The sequence below is a fragment of the Marmota monax genome, unplaced genomic scaffold, assembly GCF_021218885.2.
Source record: "Marmota monax isolate L192 unplaced genomic scaffold, Marmota_monax_Labrador192_F-V1.1 WCK01_AAM20220418_F8-fsc00115, whole genome shotgun sequence".
Classification (NCBI taxonomy): domain Eukaryota; kingdom Metazoa; phylum Chordata; class Mammalia; order Rodentia; family Sciuridae; genus Marmota; species Marmota monax.
In genome coordinates, this window is record NW_026694419.1 from 4,135,014 (window position 1) to 4,156,585 (window position 21,572).

Sequence of the window (21,572 nt, forward strand, 5' to 3'; positions counted from 1 at the left end):
GTCTAGGGGCTCATATTATAGGATTTGTTTAAGGTTTCCATCATAGGCTCAGCTCTGATTAAAACTCGGGATTTCTAATTATTTTTTTTAAGAACTTCTAATTTTGAGTGTATAGTTCTTTTGTTTTTTCTTCACTTTTCTTATCTGTTTCACACTTTGTTACACTAAAAAAAGTCATTCTTAGCTATTAATGATATTTGTTTAATTTGGCATATTATGGAATATTAATAAAGACTCTCTACTTACTGTAAGAATTTCTGCTTGGAGTCAAAATCTGTCAATGGTGATTTTGGGATTCAGACTAGCTGGGCATAGAAAATGCACATAGCTTTTCTCATCTGGTACAGCCTTTTCTGAAATAGCCATAAGATGGTATTTTGGGCTAAGGAGATATATAAGAATATGCTTCTCTTTTCAGGGGTCCCTTTGCCCTCTGATGTCCTCCCTATCTATCTACAAACAGAACTGCTAAAGGATACATTTCCTCTACATTCATAAAATCTATATCCTCCTTGCCCATTCATAAAACTATCCAGACTAAAAGTTTTCATGGCCCGAGTTCAGATATTACTCTCTTCATCACATAGCTAGACTAATTTATAACCTTGTTTCCATAATTCCCATCCACAAACTTGATTCAGAAACACAGTTCCTTCTTTTAAATCTGGTTATAAAATGCAAGGTTAGTTGAACATTGCTTCAATGGTCGACATTAATTATTAATATGTTAAAGGACTAAGTTACAAAGTACAAACTATTAGCAACAAGAATACTAAGTGAATCACAAAAGTACAACAAGAACAGTTTGGGGCTGGGGATGTAGCTCAGCTGGTAAAGTGGTTGCTTAGCCTTCATAAGGCCCTGGGTTCAATCCCCAGCCCCACAAAAAAAAAAAAAAAAAACGATTTAGTGAGGGAGTAATCCTGGTTAGACTTCCCAGGAAACTGGGGCAAGGAGGGAGAGTCTAAGGGTAGAACTGCAGTGATTTTGACTAGTCATGGAGTGCCCAGCTTCCCCAAGCCATGAGGACACCTCTCCTGCACGCCCATCCCACATTCCTCATCCATTCTCCTAGATGATTCTTTTCTGGAATGTTTCTCTCCTCCTTCCTTCAAGCCTCTTCTATCTGCTTATTGTCACACTTGGCTGACAAATGTGCTTCCTACTTTGTAGGAAAAAAAAAATAATGAAACATCAGAAGACACCCTCACGGGTTCCCATCATTATATATGCAGTAACAACTTCCTCACATGATCTGTTTTCCTGTTATTACCGACAAACTGCCCACATTCTCATCTAAAGCCAACCCCCAATTAATCACAAGGATGCCTTCAACCTAGCCTACCCAAGGAAACAGCTCTTCAAATGTCCCTTCTTTCCCTTGAAACTTCAGTTCCCTCTCTGCTCTGGGTCATATCCATTACCATACAACTATGCTGTTATTTCTTACATATTAAGTTTTTTAAAAAGAACACACACCTTCAACTCTCTGGACCCATCTCTCCCTTCAGATTCTGCCCTTGTACACCGCTATTCCTCTTTCTCCTGCCTTTGCCCCTCCACTGAACCTTGCATAGATAAAACCTCCAATGACCTCCAGGTTGTTAAAACGACTCACATATTCTCAGTTTTCACTTCGTTCCACCAGCTAGCTGCAGTGGAAATGAATCTTAATTGGCTTTCAAGACTTGCTCCTGATTTTCTCCCTCCCCCATTGACTCTCCTCCTCTGCTGCTTTTGCTAGCCCTTCCTCTTCTTCCAAACCTTTCAATACCCAGATGCCTCACTGCAACTTTCCTCTAATTACCTTCACTGGCAAAGGTGATTCCATAGAGATTCATTACCTTCAATATCACCCAGTCATGGGTTTATGTCTGCAACTTACTATTCTCCCCTGAACTCCATATCCACATATGTAAGGATTTAACATGACAACTGCACTTTAGATTAACAGCCCCATAGCAGAGATTCTCTTCTAACTGCTGTTTCCCTTCCTCATCTCACTTAATGGAATTACCATCTAGGTAGCTGCTCAGACGCAACACCTTAAGTTTCTCCTTGATGTGTCTCTTTTCTTCATATGCTACATCCAATCTGTTAAAAAATACTGATGACTGTACCTTCAAATTACATATAGGATCTAACCTCTCCCTAACACCCTCATTGTTAGCATCCTGGACTAAGTACTAAATTCTCTCACCGGGATTATTACAACATTCTCCAAACTGGTTTTCCTACTTTCACCCTTAACACACTCCAGCCTGTTCTCAACAAGACAGCCAGAATAAACCTTTTTAATTGTAAACTTACAACCTTAAATAGACGGTTTTCCACTTTAGATTTCAAATCTTTACAATTGCCTATGAAGCCCTGCACATCTTGCCCCATCATTGCCTGTCTGACCTCCTCTCCTGTCGTTCTTATCCTGATTATCCTTTGGCTTCAGCTTCAGTGGATTTCCTGGTATTCCTGGAATGATGAAACTCTTTACCTCAGAGCCTTTGCATTTACTGTTCTAAATCCTCTATCCAATCTGTTAGCAAATGCCGATGTCTCTACCTTCAGTTAATTCCAGAATCATACCTCTTCTTAATGCAAAATGTTCTCACATTTTTTTTTGCTCCATTTATCCAGAAGGGTCTCTCTTTGCTCACATAGCACTGTACCATAGAAGCTTCTCATGCTCTAGGTATTCTCCAGATCCTGTACATATATTTACTTTTCTTCATAGTACACATAGCCGTCTTATACATCATGTAACTGGGTTATTTATTATGTTTTATAGCTTCTAGAATAGAAGCTCCATAAGGGCAGAAATATTTGGTATTTTGTTCACTCAAATATTTCCAAAATGACATACCAACAAGGGTATTACTGTTATAAGTCACTATCACAATGGAACTATATCTAGCATACATTAAATAATCAATCAATAATCTTCAAACATGTAATTTAAAGAAATGCAAATAGATTATTTAAAGAAATGTTCTAAGTCTTGAGAAGTTTAGAAATGTTACCCTGTCAATATTCAGAAGACCTATCTTTAAAGCATAAAGAATTTGTCCTTAAAGGTTTTATATTAAACCAATTGACCAATTCCCAGTATAGTTTCAACCATGCTTTCCTGGGAAATTCAAATGGTTAGAAGGATTTTGAGCTAGCACTGTAGGATTTGGTATTTTCTACAGATACAGAAAACTGATAATATGGCTGCTCTTACCAGCTTTCTTTGTTGTTGATACTAGGTAGACCCATATGCCTTCTTTCCAGAACCATTACAACCCAGAAGCACTAAAAATTCTTTCAAGGTGAGTTTGGGAAAAGCAGGATGGATGATCTATCTTACAAAAGAGAAATACCTTCTATTAAAGCAGAAGACTATTGATTTGGTAAGTAAACCCACCCCCTGCATCTCTGTTTCTCTGTTTTTTCCCCTCCATTCACACATAGACATCACCACTCAGACACACTTCTGATTACAATGTGTAAAATCTGTCTTGTAGACTCTTTAGATCTTGTGGTCCTTATCAGACCTTTGTGGCAAAGGAGGAGCATCTACATGTGTTGGTGAAAGAACTGAACATTACTACATCCTAGTATAAATATTAGAACCTGTACCATGTAACTGAAAACATAGTGAGAAATTTTCACTAACTGTACCATTTATGTCAAAGCATAATGAAAGTCTCCACAATTGTAAATTATTAGATTATTTCACTTAACCAAGTGGAATAATATCCCAAGAAGGCAGATTAAAAAATAATTCAGAAATACACCACTAAAACTGTCTTTTAATTAGGAGGAGGAGTCAAGTTAAATTTTAAGATGAACATATTCATTACTATGTCCCTATTAAACAGCATGCACCAAGTTAAATCACAATATGGGATTGCAAATTGGTGCAACCACTCTGGAAAGCAGTATGGAGATCCCTTTAAAAACTTGGAATGGAATCACCATTTGACCCAACTATCCCACTCCTCTGTCTATATCCAAAGGACTTAAAATCAGCATACTTCAGTGATGCAGCCACATCAATGTTTATAGCAGCTCCATTCACGATAGCCAAACTGTGGAACCAACCTAGATGCTTTTCAATAGATGAATAAATAAAGAAACTGTGGTATATATACACAATGGAATACTACTCACCATTAAAAGAGAATAAAATTCTGGCATTTGCAGGTAAAATGGATACAGTTGGAGAATATCATGCTAAGTGAAATAAGCCAATCCCTAAAAACCAAAGGCCAATTTTTTTTTCTGATATATGGATGCTGATCCCATAATGCGAGGAGGTGGGATGGGCAAGGGAAGAATGGAGGAACTTTGGATTGAGCAGAGGGGAGTGAGGTGAGGGGAGGGGGCATGGAAGTGGGAATGATGGTGGAATGAGATGGATGTCATTACCCTAGGTACATGCATGATTGCACAAAAGGTGTGACTCTACATCATGTACAGCTAGAGAGATGAAAACTTGTGGTCCATTTTTGTAAAATGAATCAAAATGTATCCTGCTGTTATGTATATTAGAAAAAACAAAAAATTAAAAAGAAAACAATCAAAAACAGACAAATCAAAATAGACTGCAGAATTTCATGCTTTAAAAAGAGGAAATTTAAAAAAAACAGAAACATCATTCTATCATTTTATTATAAAAATGAGAAAACCAAAATATTTTTAACACTTATAGATTATTTTAAAACATTTGAGTATTGAGATATATCAAAAAATTAAAAGGCAACTAATAAATTGGAAATATTATTTTATCATCAATGGTATAAAGGTTTAATATAACTTAAATCAATATGAATAGTCTCAAACAAAAATAGGCAGCCTTTGAATAGCCATTTTATTGAAGAAATACTAAATATCATAAGTAACAAAATAAATGCTCAGTAAATATATGTAAGTTCCAATTCACTAATAATGCCAAGAATGGATATTCAAAATAATAGTGACATAATATTTTATGATAGTTTAGGTTATGATGTGGCACTACATCATTCCCCAAATCTCAGTAACTTAATACAAGAAAATTGACTTTTTATTCATATTAAAAGTTTATCGCAGGAATGGTGGAGGAATTTGTTTCAAAGTCAAATAGGGATCCAAACTGAGGGAGCATCCTACCAAGTTATAGATTTTCCAATTGGAATCTGCAACCTTTTCAGCTATGAGGTATGAGAGAAGACCAAAAGGTCATACAATCTTTTCTCTGCCCTTAGTACAGAAATGACATGTCATTTTGTTCCCACTTTGGCTGACACTAGTCACATGTCTTTCCAATTGTAGCATTGCTCTCTCTTCCCAGTTCTCAAATTGACAAACATGAAAGAGAAAGAAAAATAAAGAAAGACTGGAAGAAAAAGAAATAAAGAAAGGAAGAGAAGGAGGAAGAGAGAGAGTAAGGAATGAAGGATGGAAGGAGAAGGGATGAGGGGAAGGAGCAGGGAGAGAGCAAAAATGTACTGGGTTAAGATATTTCTTATAAAAACATCAGGTGAGCAAAGGCAGAAAGACCTGTGAGTGTATGAGGCATTTGGAATTTTGCAAGGTAATTATCTGGAAGAGAAAGAATGGAAAACTATAAGGAAGATAAAAAGAAGCCATCTGGTAAAAATCCTTAAGGTTCTGAAGTTTCTCACTGAACATGAATATGAATAGCCTCATACAATAATAGGCAGGCTTTGAATAGCCATTTTATTGAAGAAATACTAAATATCATAAGTAACAAAATAAATGATCAATAAATATATGAAAGTTCCAATTCACTAATAATGCCAAGAATGAATATTCAAAATAATAGTGAAATAATATTTTCTGAACATACAGAGATTTCTGAAGATGTTTAAGCAAAAAGAGTACTATGATCATATATGCATTTTGTCAGATTACTATGGCTGCTGTAAAGAAATGAAGGTAGAAAAATTGGGAAGTGAGGGTTCAAGGAAGATGCTATTACAGACTATAATGAAAGTAGAATTTTGGAAAAATGTTAAATATAAAGAATACGAACCACATAACACATTTGAGAATCTCTCTTATGTTCACTCATTATATCATGTGCACATCTTATAAAAACTAAGTATCAAACCAACTTATTCATCCAAGCTGCAGAATTTAAAGCTATTATTACAGCTGGTAGAAGAAATTGCAAACGCCCTTTTCTTAGCTTTTCATACCACCAAGATCTTATCCATGTAAGCAAATTCTTTCTATACTGTGGCCTCCTTCCAGTTAAAGTGATGAGACGGGTTCCCACAAGCTGCAGCCTCCAGTAAGTCAACCACCTTCAATAGTAGAACTTCTCTTTCAGACATGCACAGGCTACATGCAGACCAAGCCTGGTTTCACAAAGGGAGTAGGATTGTTAGTGTCATCTTTTGGTAGTGACACGGTTTTTCCTTCTTTGTGTGGATCTTTTTATTCTTTCTGTAGAGTAACTTCAAAACATTTTTACCATCTTCTGCCTTTCCTCTATCACTCTTTGAACTGATTTGATATCTGAATTGAGAGAGGGAAAAGATACAGCTAAGGAGTGAAGAACACATGCTGACACTGGACTGCCACAATTTCATTAGTTCATGACCTTGAAGTCATGTCTTCTTATCTTAATGTCTCCTTATCTTAAAAATAATACCCATCCTGGGGAGAAATGTAAAAAGTGGCCCTAGTTCTTTACTCCTATACTTAGTACATTGACTTTGTAGAATTTCTTATTAAGAAGCAGTCTTTCCCCCACCCCCTTGAACTTGGGCTCGTGTTTTGACTTGTTTTTTCCAATAGAATATGTGAGAAATGGCATACAAAAGCATAGAAGATAATGGCAGCAATATTACTCAAGTTATTACAGAGCTATAAGTCACTGAGGGAAAATAGATCAGGAAGTACTTTTATTGATAAAAGAAGCCTACACTACATTAGAAGTTAAATTTCAGTAGTGTAATCACTCAGATAGTGGCTATCAGAGATATAAAACTATTCAATAAATAGAGCAGAGCTTTCCTCTTTTAAATTATGTGAAATAGTACCTATTATAATTCTTGAGGGGGAGTAGAATTACCAGTTGTGGTTAAAATGTTAAAATTTGCACTATCTTGTATGAAGAGTTGTATGAGTGTAAAATAAAAATCAGCATCCTGTAATTTTAGGGAAAGTAATGTTGTGATATTGGATTGTCTTAGTAACTTTTGAAGAGATTGTATAATGATTTATGTACTCTTATATGTCAATAAGATGTTCATATACCTTTTACCTTCGTGAATTCAGTATATTCTTTTGCCACTTTCATCATCTTCCTTTCTTTATTATTCCACCATTTCTCTAATAGAATTGAATTCTTATGTTTTCTTTTTTTCATATTATTGAATCTTTAAAACAATATTATATGTGAAAATCATGCAGTGTTAAAATGGGAGTCTTGAATTAAATTACTTAAAGGATTAGTCACATTTTTTTTTCTCATGAGCAGTTTTAGTTTCTAACTTTGCTATGTCTCAAGTGGTATGTAAAGTTCTAGAGGGTAAGAACTGTGACTTCTGTACATAGGACATTCAGATTAACTCCTTTATGTATAATATGCTTGCAAGATAATAAATAAAAATAGACATTGAAAAAAAAAGAATATGTAAGAAATGAGTTAGGTGACCTGAGGCTGGGCTTCAAGAGGCATTGTGTGCTTCCACTCTTTCTCCTTGGAACCTTGCTATAACCATGTGGTAAAACCAGTACAGCCTTCTGAAAAATGGACCATACACAGATGGGTCACACAAAGCATCCTACAGACCCCACTCCCACCCAACGAGTCAGTGGACCAGGGAGGGAACCCAGTCAATGTCTTTTGAACCTGGCTCAGATCAGCACAATGACTTTTGTAATTTGCAATTTTTATATATATTTTAAGTTTTAGAGTGGTTTATTACACAGCATTATTGTGGCAATAGATAACTATTACACTATTTCAGAAGGTGAAGGCTTAAATGAGAAAACATGCCAAGTGCTTAAAAGAAGGCAGGCATTTAATAAGTGCTATTTAAGTGTTTTCCTTTAATCATTTCTAGTGGTGTTGGTGGTGGTAGTAGTAGTAGTAGTAGCAGAACTGAAATTGAATTGGAAATGTGGATCTGAAAATAAGCATAAAGTGGCTATAAAAGAACATGACAAAGTTTGGGAGATCTCAGCATTTAGAAACCTATAATTTCACCTGCTTTCTTAAGTATGACAGGTAGAAGCATGCATTTATTTCTGCTATGACTGACTAAAAATTTCCCAAAATTTATAGACATAAAAATTACAAAATTCAGGCTGGGGCTGTGGCTCAGCAGTAGCACACTTGCCTGGCATTATGTGAGGCACTGGGTTTGATTCTCAGCACCATATATAAATAAATAAAATAAAGGTCTATCAACAACTAAACTAGATTTTTAAAAATTTCTTTTAAAAAACATTACAAAAATTCCACAAAAATATTGAAAGCAGGAGGAAACATAACACCTGAGACATGTCAACAAATTTTTGAAATATCGGACATGGTAACTGACTTAGCAGAGTAAAGGAAACTGTAAGCAGAAGAGTACCTGGAGAGAAGATATAAATTAGAAGAGAATAGGTTCTCCTTAATAGAAGGCCTTTTCTCAAGTTCTGTGGAAGGTAGGAGTAAAGGGTTTAGCTAAAAGTCCAGACACTATATTGTAGCTTATTTTGAGCCCAGTCCCACAGCCCTATCACACAGAAATATGCAGAGACTGTTTCATTCATCTTCCCATCCCCTTCCAAGGGTCTGAAATTTTATTTTTTGGAGAACCAAGGTAGTAAACTTTGGAACAGAAAGCAGAGAGGAAGAAGGATAATGGTGAAAGGCATAAATTAAGGGGTTTAAGGAGAAGTCTGAGCACTTAAAGGTTAGACCTCTATACCTCCCTCTGGTTACCCAGGCTTATAGCAACTGGAAGAACCTTCTCTGCTTTTAACAAGAGGAATAGAGAACACAATTTTTAAAAGGGGAGGACTCAAATAAATGAAGATAATCCATGCAGAAAATGAACATTAAATCTGTCATTTAAATAAACACTTAAATCTTATCAACATAAAAAAACAAACATTATAGCCACCAAAAAGGAGCAGGGCTCTATATAAAAGAATGAACAAAGAATAAAAACTCTTGGAAATAAAAACATATACGTTGTAATTTAGAATTCAGTAGAAGGCTAGGAAAATTAAATAAAAATGTTTCTCATATATTAAAACAAAAAAAGAGTGGATAATGAAAGACAAAGTATGAGAAAGAAAATTATCTCAGAAAGTCCATTATCTGATTAATGGGAGATCAAGGGCCAGAGAGGAAGAAAATTAAGGATAAGAATTATAAAAGAAAGTCTGCCACAATTGTAAGACATAAGTCTCCAGACTTGATAGACTAACATATAACAAATGAAGTAAAACACATGGAAAAGCACATTATCTGAAATCCAGAATACTGGGGATAAAGAGATGATTCTAGTAATTTTTACTGAATCACTGACAAGAAATGGTCACATCTGAAACTAAGATCAGAATTAAACTTCTGAAGAATATTTAGTCTAGAAGACCTGGGAGAATGCCTTAAGGTAAAAATCTCTAAGGAAAATTATTTTCACAAGGAGTTCTATACCCAAGCAAACTATTCTTTATAAGTATAAGGGTAAAATAAGGATAAGAATATATTAAGGGAAATTCTCAAAATATTGATCTCTTACTTAGGGTAATGGAGAAAATGAGTCCACAAAAATCTTCCAAATGTAGAAATATAAAAACATTAAATGAAATAAAAATAAAATCTTCAAAGCACCTTTACACTAACAAGAAAGTGGAAAAATTGAGAGAGAAGACAAGAGCTAAAGTGGTAGGGCTAACAATGCAAAGGAAAAGCTCTGAAGTTCAGCTGAACTTTTTTTGATCTCATGAGCCTATAGAATTAAAGTTGAAGTCTGATCCTACCAAAAATGACTAATTATTCACTGTTTTAAACAGAGACACCAAAAAGCTATACCTTCATTATAAGAAATAAGCAAATAAACCAATGCTTGTATAAACTTAGCTTCCTTTCCATCCTCAGGACATTCTGAGAAATACTAAAGCATGAATTCAGATTAAGATGGCCTCAGACTGGAAGTGCCTCCAGTAACACAGAAAAAGCAAACAAAATTCCTCTCTGGAGGAAGATACCCTTCATTCTAGAACTCTTAATTAATTTTACAAATAATTTTTCAAAATCAATGTCTAGCATGCAAACACTACCAGGCATACAAAGAAACAAGAAACCGTGAGTGAAACCAAACAGAAACAAAAGCAGAAAGAAACATCCACAGACACTGGATACTCTAATCTTATCATAAATGAAATTTAACATGATGAAACATGTTTATTTTATTCAATAAATTTTTTTAAAGTTTAAATATTTCAACAGGATACTTTAAACTATTAAAAATAACAGAAGATTTGATAAAAGAGCCAAATCAAAATCAAAAACAAAAAAAATGTAACTTTGAAAAAAATGTCTATAGTTTTACTACTTGATTAGACATGGTAAAAAATGATAATACCGGACGAAAGATTAGAAGAAACTAAATAGTGTGAAGTATTCGAAAACAAAGAAATAGAAATATGGGACACACAGGAGACTTTGATGGAACAATGAAAAATAAATCCAGGAACAGAACACAAAGAATGTGGTAGAAAAATATCTAAAGAATAATAGCTAAGATTTTCTGAACTTTTTAAAGATATTGAACCATAGATTTAAGAAGGTCTATAAATTTTAAGCAGTATAAATAGAAAGAAATCCACAGTTAGAAATACCACACTAAGGGCTGGGTCTGTGGCTCAGTGGTAAAGTGCATGCCTAGCACGTGGGAGGCCCTGGGTTCGATCCTTAGCACCACACAAAAATAAATAAATAAATAAAAGACATTGTGTCCAACTACAACTAAAACATAAATATTTAAAAAAAAGAAAAGAAATAGCAGAGTAAAACTTTAGAAAAACCATTGACAGTCGGAAAATTCTTCAAAGTAGCCACAGGAAGAGGGGCAGGTTATTTTCAAAGAGCACCATATCCTATGATCCAGCAATTCTACTGCCTGAAAAAGTTTTACCATGTGTAGTCTCAAAAAAGTGACTCTTTCACCAGGATAAATACTCCCTGTCAGACAAGTCATCCCTTTACTGGAAAGCTTTAAATATTAGAAAGGGCTTCTTTTGATCAGTATTTCACAACTTTTGTATCCAGTGTTATGCTGTACATGATAAAATATTTGTATCATTTGCTAATTTCCTTGGTGAAATTAATCACACTATGATGACCTTAGCAACCAATGGGACATTTCTCCATGCAGAGCTGAGAATATATTCATAAAATCATTTCTCACAAGCCAGGATGAGTCAGTTCCAGCATGCATAACTCTTTGGTTACTTCACACCTATAGTTGGTTATCTGTGGAATATTCACATTCCACACTCAATAGACTTTTAATGGTCTGTTATTTGCCCATTTATGTTCTAGGAACTAAAAAAATAAAAACACCAATTAAAATTTCTTCTAGAATTTGTGCCATAGTGTTAGGAAAAAAGACAATAAATGAATATGTAAAGATACAGTGTATCAAATGTTGATAAATGCTATAAAGAAAATCATTTGAGTTTAAGGTAGAGAGCAAATGCTATTTCATTTGGGGGAGACCATATGATTTCTGTGTACTCTGCTCTCACTCTTTGTCATATGCTATAAATAAACTAGTGAGAAAAACACTCTCTGCACAGAAATTTGAATGCATGGAAAGTTCAAGTAGAACCTGTACAGGGTATAAACTCTATGAAAAGGGATTATTGTAAAGCAGCGATTACAAATCAAGTACTTAAAGAACTGAGCCAACATTTGACAATTGGGAAATATGCCAATTTTCAGCCTAGCCTGCCAGACTGGAAAGTTGGGTGATGCTGATCTTGCATTCTAGTGACCTTTAGACAAGGACTGAGCTCTCTAGCCACTATAGTCCCCAGAAGGCTCAAGGCACTCGGTTTGTATTACCTACCTGGCTTTTGGAGGCATTTGAATTTGGGAAACTGTCCAAATTCAGTCATGATTTTTCCCCAATTCCAAAATCTATTTTTTGTTTCTAAATTGTTTCCCCATGTTTTCAAAAATCAAACACCTTATTAAACTACAATAATTCTAAATATAGTGTGCAGGAGACTCTTGAAACCTACTGTAAGAGAACTTTCCAAGGAACATTTTGAGGAATGTTAGCATGATTATAAAATAGGTACATAAACTCCCTAGGTAATGTTGAAATGAAAAAAAATCAGAAAATAAAATTTACACTTTGTTAAATATTCATAACATCTTATATTAATAAGTGAGATACATAATATACAAATACTCATACTGCTGTTCAATGTGTACCTGGCCCAACATAAATTGTTAGTTTTAGAACACAGTTTCCTTCTGTGGCCCTCTACCCTATCAGCATTACTGAAATATTTCATATTCAGGGTATACTTTAAAGTATTAAAAATATATTGAATAACATGGAGGAGTTTAAACATGAATTACAAATAAGTACAAATATTTATTTGTCCATTAATGTAGTATGAAAATCATTAAATTATTGTTCATCCAATTTATAGAAAATGTATTTTAAATTCACAATTACAAAACACAAATAAACTTCAAAATTAACAAGAAAACTGACACCTACACTAGTTTACAAAGCATATTTTATGGACTCAATTTATGCAACATAACCTTCCATCTCTAAGACACTTACAATTTTTATTTACAATGCCACCTAGAAACCACTATTAGTCATCAGAAATATTGCTGTTACTAAATAATTCCCATCAACCAAATGTTGCAAATAAAGCCAAGCAATTCTGGAATACTATTTAGAGTCACTTTCCTCAATTTGAAATGTCTTGTTTGTTTTGGGGAAGTATCAGAGGAACACAAAGCAACTAAAAGCTGATCTTATAATAAAAATTAAACATTTTCAATTTAATCGTATTATTTAAAGGGAAAGGTTGATATAAATGTTTCATGTAAGAGGCTATCTATATTTAACTAAATTACCTTCTTCTTCATGGTCCTATTTTAGCATATCTATTTCTCAATGTAGAACACATACACAAGCACGTCTGGCTAATATTAGATCCATCTGAAGACCATTTTAGAAAAAAAGAAAGCCTCATCTTTATGGTGTTGTTCTATCAAGATTTTATGAGGTTTGTGGATATTAAACAACTTATGATAGGGTGACCCACATACTTAGAGCTATGTTTTGAACATATCTCTATGCTACTTAACCATTGTTGATATAGAATAGGAATGATATAATCCTAACAGTGGGTTTGTTTTTTAAATATACGACTAGATTGAACGTATCTAAAAGGTGGAGCCATTTCACAACTTGAATTTCTGAAGAGTGAGGTATTCTAATTAATCTGTATCTTCTTTACCAGTTGATGAAACCAGAATCATAAATGTGTTTTCCTCTAATGTGATACTGGTTATTTTCTTACTGAGTGTCCCTGATGTCTGGGGACAGGGCTTAAGAATAAAACCACCAAGATAGGTGTCTGTCATTAGGAAACAGAAAACTTAGTCACATGACTCATGTGATAACACAAGAAGCCATCCACTCATCCTGAAACCACACATCAAACATCTGATGCAAGACAAGCACTGTGCTAGGCTCAAAACACATCACATAGGAGAGTCACTTGTGCCTTCAATGATCTCACATTGTGAGGATAAAATTGTTCAAACAATTACAATATAGTTTCAACACAGTCAACCTATTTCACACAGGGGACTGCTATGGCTTAGATATGAAGTGTCCCCTAAAAAGCTCCTTTCATGAAAACATGATCCCCAGTGCTGTAAGTTCCAAAGATGAGGCTTTTAAGCAGTGATTGGAGCTCTGACCTCTGACCTTGCTGTACTGGGGATCATGCTTAAAACACATTAGCTTTTGAAGGGGAGGTGATACATATTGTTTGAGTCAGAACTTATTGTCATGGAAAAGCAAGTTCCAGATAATTCCATTTACTGATATGGTATAGTGATTTAGCTGCACTTAAACAATGGAAATTAGCAAAATGATCTGCCAAAAAGGTCTATTTGCAAGAACAGATTTGCCATAAATCTTATCTCCTTTTGCAATTTAATATTCAATAAAGACATTATATGAAAAATAAAAAAAAGAATTTGTATTAAGTCACTTTCAAGTCAAAATAGCTGGGGATGTAGCTCAGTGGCAGAGTGCTTGCCTCACACTAAAAAAAAAAAAAATCGATTCAATGAAACAAGAGTTTATTAAGGGTATCAAGAGCCTACAAAGATTTAGGGAAATCTAAAGTAAAAAGACAGTAGTTTCTACAGAGATTAAAGCAGCACAGGGACAAAACTGAATTTGACCTGATTAATTGATATTTCCTGGTGCTTTTATAGATTCAATATTATGAGATTTCTTTGAACTTTGCAAACTTTTTTTTTTTTTTGCACTTGGATACTGATCTTTGTGACTGTTGGAAATCCTCAGTTTTGATGTTTTGTTTTGATTTGGTTTGGATGCATTTGGATTTTAAAGTTGCTGATTTAAATATTGTTGTTATTGAAGAATGCCTACAAAACACCTCTAGTCCCAATTGTTAGATCATTTTTGAATGCATACACAGTGCATGCAATAATATTCAGTTTCGTTTTGTTTATTGATTAGGTGTCATTTTAGGCCAAAAGAGCATGAAAACAAACAGAAAAAATATATATACTGAAAAGCTTAAAAAGAAAACCTATTAGATGAATGTGTAAAAACATTATTTGTATTTAGTAAATGGTCCTTAATTTCATGGAATTTACTTTAGAATTGAAAAGTTATAATCTGGGTTAGTTTAGAATTAGAATCAAAGTGATTCTATTTATCCAATCTAGATAAAAGTTTAAAGGTCTCAGAGAATGAAAATGATGTATTATTTTGAAAAACACAAATAAGAAGAAATAGAAAATTTCACATTTCACTGTTTGAAGTAATGTCTTACAAAGGAAAATCAAAAAACTAATTGGTCATAAAAAATCTAATAAAGAGACATGAGAAGAAAACGTCTGGGTCAAAAATTAGGGAGAATTGCTGACAAGGTAAAAGGAATAAGAAAAATCACAGAATACCGCCACCATTTAATAGGACATGTTACTCAAGAAATAATGACATTCTACTCCCTTGTTTGAAGAAATCATTGTCTGACACACCGTATTCAATGGCTTAGTATTTAAGTCTCTTGACAATTTTTGTGCTCATGTGAATGTAGTTCCAGGTTTTTCAGATGCTAGTTAATTAAAACATAATTGGCATAGAGCAAAACCAGTACCCCAGGAACTCAGGAAGGTACAAAAATCTTTCTAGATTGTTATTTATCTACTTATTTACTTATTTATTTTTATAGTACTGGGAATTGAACTAGAGGCACTCTACCACTGAGCTACACCCCAGTCCCTTTTTAAATTTTTATTTTTAATTTGAGACAGGGTCTCCCTAAATTGCCTAGTCTGATATTGAACTTATGATCCTCCTGCCTTAGCCTCAAGAATAGCTGGGATTACAGACATGTACCACCACATCCCACTTAGGTTGATGTTTGTTAACTTCATTACTTCTGCAAAACATCTAATCATTCCATGTCATATATATGAGTTAATGGATGTAACTAAGAGTCCAAGGTAACAGGAAATATGCTGGAACAAATCTGCTGGAAGGGGAAGAAGACTGCACTAATTTTCTAATCTAACAATAAAGGGATTCAAAAAAGATGACTTTCCACATTGAACAAATACTCTAAATTTCTATTAAATATTAGAATTTTGCCATATCCATGTCAGTCAGTAATTGGTACTGTAATATTCTTTGATGTTAACATCACTGAGATACTGATTATCTATAAGGAAAGCATGCCAAGATCTGTGTATTTGATGTTTCTGTTTTCCACAGGTCATACCTGGATAGAGTCTGTAACTTGAAAGGCATCCTGTTGACTTCAGAGAATTTTAAGTTGAGTGAGACAGTCACTGTTGTCTCCCCAAAACAACCCAACATTCTCACATAGTGAATTTATAATATAAAGGGATTTGTCCATGCACTTAAGCAAAATGTTTTTCCATTTATTTCAAATACTATGCATGAAGAAAATTGTTATAGGTGTAATCTTCTCTACTTATTTTTTTTATAAATGTTAAGAGCATAGTTCCTCTAAAATCTGGCATATAAAAGAAAGTTTTGATTGCCAACAACACATTACTGACATACAAAAGGGTCACATAATGCAAACTACATAAGCTATAGCTGCTGTTCACTCAGATAGGCAACTTGGGGAATATTAGATTTCTCTTTTAGACAATTATTCCAGCAATATACAAGTGATTATCATAAGGATCACTTTAAAAGAGTATAAAATTAGACATTGGGTAGAACTTTAGAATTATAAAGTTTAAGGGAAAAAATTAAAAAGGAAACAAAAATGAAGAGAATATAAGAAAAGAAAGTCAGCCATCTCTGGTTTCTTTGAGTCATCCTCTCCTACTTGGACTAAACCTTTTTATTAATTAATTAGTAAGTATTCTCAAGTACTCCTTGATAACTAAAGCTTCCATTATGCCTTACTAACCTTTCAAACCATTGTTCTCTTCCTTTTATTGTTACCATACATCTTGAAAAAGTTGTTCCCTCTCACTTTATTTCCTTCTTCCCTCGCTCCCCACAAATCTATGTACACTGCTCTTCTCAAACTGTTGCCATGAGAACCATGGATAATCTCTGCTCTGCCAAATTTAGTAGACATACTTTTCAACATTTATCTTGCTCAACCTCTCTGTGACTTCTGGAAACACTAACTGCTTACTCTGTTTTGAAATTCTGTCCTCCCTTGCCTTCTGGGGTGCTGACTCCTGACTTTCAGACTTTTCTGCCACTACTTGCCAGTAGGCACTGTCCCCATCTACCCGGTGGTGCTGTATTTCAATATTCCTCCAGGCACAAGTTTTCTTTTTCTAACATTCAGGTTGAGTAATTTCATTCATTTCCATGACTCTGGCCATCACCAGTATGCTGACATGTACATCTCCAACAGAGTTCCTGACATTCTGACACGGCCATTTTGATTAAGCCTTGAGAACAAACCTTTTCATTTTGACTCTTATAATACTCAAAACTGACAGTCTCATCCTATAGCTGAATTTTGTTCCATAAAATGAAGTATGATTTATTTTTGAATTCTCCAGTAAGTCTTCCAGAGAAAAATAGTTTATAGAAAGCTTTAATGCAACTTTTACAAACAATGATCCTCCAATTCCTACTATGAAGTTAGCAAAATCTGACAAAACTAGACCAATTCAAGTTGAATGTGAAGTACAAACATACCCTGACTATAAGTAGAATCGCAAAATCCCAATATTAGCAATTTAAATTCAGCATTATGTTAAATGTATGGTTTGTTCAGTAATGCTACAAGAAAAAAACATGACCATGTAAATAAATGCCTAGTAGTCATTTGATAAGATTCAAAATTTTCTCCCAAGCTCAGACTTGGAAATCAAACAGAGCAGATCTAGAGTTAAAGGTTATTCACTCCTATAGTTGCTTTGTTTCCATTGAACAGGTCAATTAACTTTTTCTGGGCCCTTATTTCACTACAAAATGGATTAAAATTATCTTAAATCTCTGGTTTAAAATAACATGCCATCTTTTCCTTGTCAAACATTTTTCATTTTTGGAATTACAAATTTAACATTTGCTTTTCACACCAGACTGAAGCCACCTTAAAGACATACATCGTTATTCATGTGTAACAACATTTGTAGAGTGCATGGCCAGTTACAAAATTTGTGAGACCCAGTGCAAAGTGAAAATGTTAAAAAATAATTAAGAATTTCAACACAGTGACAGCAGAGTAGTAAACAAAAGAGGGGTCCTTCAAAGCACAAGACCCTGCAGAACTACATAGAGCCCATGTCCCTAACATTGTCTTTGCGTGAGCATGCCTGTGTACGTGCATGTGTGTATTTGAAACAAGTTTAATATTTGGTTGGAAAATTAAATCACAGGAACTTCAGAAAATATCTAGGGTTAGTACACTATATAGAATTCAGATTCCAGCCTATAAAGAGTAGTCATATTAAGTTGGACAAAGATAGTACAGTTAATAGGAAAATATTTTCAGGTTAAAAATAATTGACCATTTTGACTGCAGATTGTAGAATATTAAAAAGAAATTGGTTAACTTACAACAATTTTCTCTTTAGGTTGACATCATTTCATTTCAATATTTTTCTATTATAAGAATATTATCTTCCCTTTTAAAATTTAATGATAATAATTCATAAAATTTATATTTGTCTCCTTTTTGGCTTTTTTGCACAATTCATTGGTTCTATGAGCAAGCATAATAATAACTGCTCCATTTCTTTAATCATAAATCATTAGCAATTTAGCAATTTAAAAAAAAACTTTATCCTTTCCCGTCTGTGAGATAAATAATTGTTTTCAGTTAATCAAAATTACAATAGCTAACTTAAGGCTTTGGGAATTTTTACAAATGATATTGATTTTGTGATAGAATTCTCTATAATTTGATGTAGTTAGAAGGTGCATCTATTAACATAATCATAAAAATCCCAAATGCTTTCAGAATATTCTCTTCAAAAGGCAGTGTCCAGTGAGAAATTTACATCTCTCCTGGAACTCTAAATATTTTCCCCCAAAGTTTGCTTATGCAAAGGCCCTTATTCTGCCAGGCTTTATGGTGATTGCAAAAAGGAAGACAGATTTCCTCCTGTGCAAGTTGTTGATGGATGCTCTTGTATTCTGTCCCTGAAATGTTTGAAAACAGAAGAAGGGGGGAAAAGAGCAAGCCATGAGTCATTACATGCCTCCATGCTTCTGTCAGAGATTTAAATAACTAATTAGTAACCCAGGCATGCTTTGTTATAGAATTTATCTTCAACAGTCACTTCAGCTTCATCTCTCCCTACTCCCTACTCCTCATTTAGTTCCAAAAAAAAAAAAAATAGAAATAGTTGGCTTTTCCCATTCTGTTCTGTCTCCTGGTCTCATTTGTTTCCCTTGTCTCTTCCACTTTTCTTCTAGTTCCTTTCTGCCTTCACTATACATTCTCTATTTTTCTCCTAATTCTGCTAGGTAAACTGTCACATTTACTTAAGGAAGTCTCTGATTCCACCCCTGTGAAGCCAAATGAGAAAATGTTCTACCTCACAGGAAGTTTTGCATATTTGGGGCAATATATGTAAAATGCTTAGCACAATATTGCCACAGAGCAATTTTCATGCCATCATTCTCTCTCATGTTGTCAATTAGCAATACTGAATGCCAACCATGTGCTTACACACTGCTTTAAATGGAAGCAAGCTTCCCTGGGCACAGGGAAGAAAAGGCCTATATGACTGCAGCATAATGAGGTTGAAATGGGTAACAGAGAGTGTGGTAGGATCCCATCACACAGGGCCTTGAGGACCTGGTACACAGTGGGAAGTGGTCAGAGGGTGAGAAGTGCAATCAGGTATCATGCCTCTCTGAGAAGGGGTTTTGGGAGAGAGGGAAAGCTGGAAGATTCCCTGGACAGCCTTTGTAGTCATCTGGCAGGGTTTATTTTGGAGGTGGCACTGACAGGACTTGCCAATAAATTGGTTGTGGGAAAAAAAGATAAGAGGAATCAAAAGATCCAAGTTTCAGGCTTGAGTCAGTTGTCTAACTCTCTAATTCATTGCTGTTTTCTTTATCTCCCTCCTTATTCTTTGTCTCTTTTCCTTGCTACACTATTACAGAAGCTCTTTACCAAATCCAAGTTCATTCCTGCTCAAGTGTCAATTTAGAAGTCACAACTCCAGAAACCTCTCCTGAGTTCCCCACTGTGGGGCAGGGGCACGCCCACATGTCGTCATCACCCTCCCAGCATCAATTTCTATTTACTTGTACTGTTTGCAAGGTCTTCCTTCTAACACAAGGATTCTCAACATGAACTTTGGAGCCAGAATATAGCAGGGTTTGTATTTTTTTTGTTTTTGTCTTAATTCTCTCTAAGTAAACTGGCATATCACTTAAAGAAGTGTCTGATTCACATATGTGAAGTGCAAATAAGAAAATATCCTACCTCATAGAAAGGTTTGCATGGGACAATATATGTAAAATGCTTAACACAATATTTGGCACAGAGCAAATGCTAAATAAACAATAACCTTTATCCCTACATTACTGGTTTACATAACCCACCTTCATTTAAGCAGGATTTCTGCAAAATAGTAGCAGAAACAAAACTAAAGCAGGAAATACTTAGGTAATTCAGGTCTAAGAAGAAATTAACTCCTCAGTGACACACAATCAAAATGGATAGTTGGAATTATTAGCCATCCATGTCAGATACACATGTGGAAGTTATAGTAATTTTCCATGTCCTCCACTTTAGTTGAGTTTTGATTATCTAAAGGTAGCACTTACCTACCCGATTAGGTGGGGCCGCAGAATTGTTTTTCCTTAAGGTCCCACCTGAGTATGTACATGTACAAAAGAGAGAGAAAGAAACTGATTAGAGAGATTGGAGAGGCAGAGGGCGTGATCCTCTTAATCATTCTTCACTTCCTTTTTTTATAAGATGACTTGGCAACGTTTGTCACATCCGCGGCAGAAGCGGCGACGCCTCCTCTGTGGCGTCCGCTTGCAATTGCCCAGCTTTCGCCCTGCACATTTGTGGTTTTCGGGAACACATTAGCAACCAATGGTTTTAGCTCTCGGTGGCCCAAGAGTTGCCAAGGCGGCTAAGAGTCATCTGAAAAGTCTTTTACCCTGAATCGCTCTGAATCAGAAGGCCACCTGATTTCTCCTGCGGTACTTGGCAAATTTGCACCTCCCTCTGGTCCTGGTCCAGCTGCATGGGAAGTGCTAAGGAAGAACACGGGCGCCCAACAGTGAGGAGATGGTAAAGGCGTCCAGAGGATAAACTTAAAGATCGATCCTACAGACCAAGCCGAAAGAAGAAACTGAAAGTACACTGCCGGCTGATCCTACGGAAGTTATGGAAAAGGCAAAGCACAGAGCCAGGCTGTGATGTGTGCCGCCCCTCCTGGGATGGATGAAACAACAGGCGCGCCACGGGTGAAAGAAACCAGCTGCAGAGACTGGCCTATCCAGCGCGGACTTGTGTCAACTCCGCGTAAGACCATGGTCCTGGGAGTGATTGTGGGTGAGAGCGTGCTCCTGCTGCAGTTGCGGTCATCATGACTACGCCCACCTCCCGCAGACAATGTTCCATGGTAAGCGCTCTTCTCCCGGGCGCACAAGTTCGCGCGCCAAGCGCGCCTGGGGACTCCCGGACGCGCTGCGATTCTCCCCACCCCCCAGAGCCAAGGCACGTCCGGGAATAGCCCGGCTTGCACTTTGGACCTGCAGAGAACACTGCCTCTCCCGTGGTCAGCCGCTACCCACTCCTGAGTACAATGGTCCGTAGTCATTTGCATCTGGGTTTGCTGTCCCTAGCGA

General features: G+C 35.4%; 1 protein-coding gene and 1 long non-coding RNA gene across 4 annotated transcripts in view; one reads left to right on the forward strand and one right to left on the reverse strand.

Annotated features, from left to right (window-relative positions):
* Nucleotides 1-21,572, reverse strand: part of LOC124109548 (uncharacterized) — a 38,728-nt gene that overhangs the window by 10,854 nt on the left and 6,302 nt on the right. Inside the window, exon 2 of one of the 2 annotated variants that reach the window (XR_006857005.2) lies at nucleotides 20,539-20,582. This is a non-coding gene — a long non-coding RNA (uncharacterized LOC124109548). Of the gene's footprint in view, nucleotides 1-20,534; nucleotides 20,735-21,572 lie in introns of those variants that run through there. The other variant, XR_006857007.2, reaches the window with a different exon arrangement.
* The window catches only part of Il7 (interleukin 7), an 82,687-nt gene continuing 81,814 nt past the window's right edge, over nucleotides 20,700-21,572 (forward strand). The window contains exon 1 of one of the 2 annotated variants that reach the window (XM_046468207.2): nucleotides 20,700-21,346. In XM_046468207.2, coding sequence (XP_046324163.1) covers nucleotides 21,337-21,346 — 10 coding nt within the window. In that variant the 5' untranslated portion in view covers nucleotides 20,700-21,336. The remainder of the gene's footprint in view (nucleotides 21,347-21,572) is intronic. The other variant, XM_046468209.2, reaches the window with a different exon arrangement.